The following is an 899-nucleotide window of genomic DNA, read 5'->3' as shown; positions in this document are numbered from 1 at the left end:
CAGGTTGTATTGGCAGTGGTGGGAGTGTGCTCGGCGGCCCCCTTCATCCAGGATGCCCCCGACGTGCAGGCTGAGAAAGCGCGGTTCTTCCAAGCCTTCAACGCTGCTCAGGCTGCTGCCACTCGCCACCAGGCCCTCCACCGCCCCTCGCCCGCCGTCCAGCCCAAGTGGTATGGACCCGTGGCTGCCACCGTCCCCGCCGGCGTCGACGGCACCATCACCCCCGTGGGAGACACCCAAGAAGTGGCTGCCGCCCGCGCTGCCTTTAACAACGCCTACCAGGCACAGCTGAGGGCTACAGTTGGTGCTGCACCTGCTGTTCACTCTTACGCCCCTACCTACCACCACGCTCACGCCGCCCCTCAGTACCAGCCCAAGTGGACCGGCCCCGTGGCAGCCACCGTGCCCGCCGGACTCCCAGGCTCCGCCCCTCAGGTTGCTGACACTCCCGAAGTGGCAGCCGCCAAGCAGCAGTTCTTCAGCACGTACAACAGGCAGGCGGCAGCTGCAGCAGCCCCATCTCATCGCTACTTCTAAGCTACGCTGTGATAATCTGGATTAGCTTTTAGAGTTATGAAATTGGCAAAATAAAAAGATATCAGTCCTTTTATCTTTGGCTTACGCTTTGAAGTCCATGAAAAGGACCAGAGAAAATAACATGAATGAATCAACTGAAGTCATGAGGACCTCAAATGTGACAATTACTTACCTATTATCAAGTTCATTGTAAATAACGTTGCAACAGAGTAAGCTGTTTGATTGGATTTATGAAGAAGCTGTAAATATGCTATGTAATTGTAACCAAGAGGTATTCTATAATCTGAATTTTGTTGGTGAGAGTTATATTGCAAAATAAAAGTATTCAACATCAGTAATGCATTTCACATGAAAAGCACGCA

The 899-nt window shown here is 52.7% G+C and overlaps 1 protein-coding gene across 1 annotated transcript in view; it reads left to right on the top strand.

The window, feature by feature from the left end:
- LOC119592212 (cuticle protein CP1499-like) overlaps positions 1 to 871 on the top strand; it is a 1,116-nt gene extending 245 nt beyond the window's left edge. Inside the window, exon 2 of the mRNA XM_037941042.1 lies at positions 4 to 871. Coding sequence (XP_037796970.1) covers positions 4 to 537 — 534 coding nt within the window. The 3' untranslated portion in view covers positions 538 to 871. The remainder of the gene's footprint in view (positions 1 to 3) is intronic.
- Positions 872 to 899: the final 28 nt, after the last annotated feature.

This window comes from Penaeus monodon, chromosome 29 (genome assembly GCF_015228065.2).
Source record: "Penaeus monodon isolate SGIC_2016 chromosome 29, NSTDA_Pmon_1, whole genome shotgun sequence".
Classification (NCBI taxonomy): domain Eukaryota; kingdom Metazoa; phylum Arthropoda; class Malacostraca; order Decapoda; family Penaeidae; genus Penaeus; species Penaeus monodon.
This window is presented reverse-complemented; position numbering and strand designations above follow the sequence as displayed.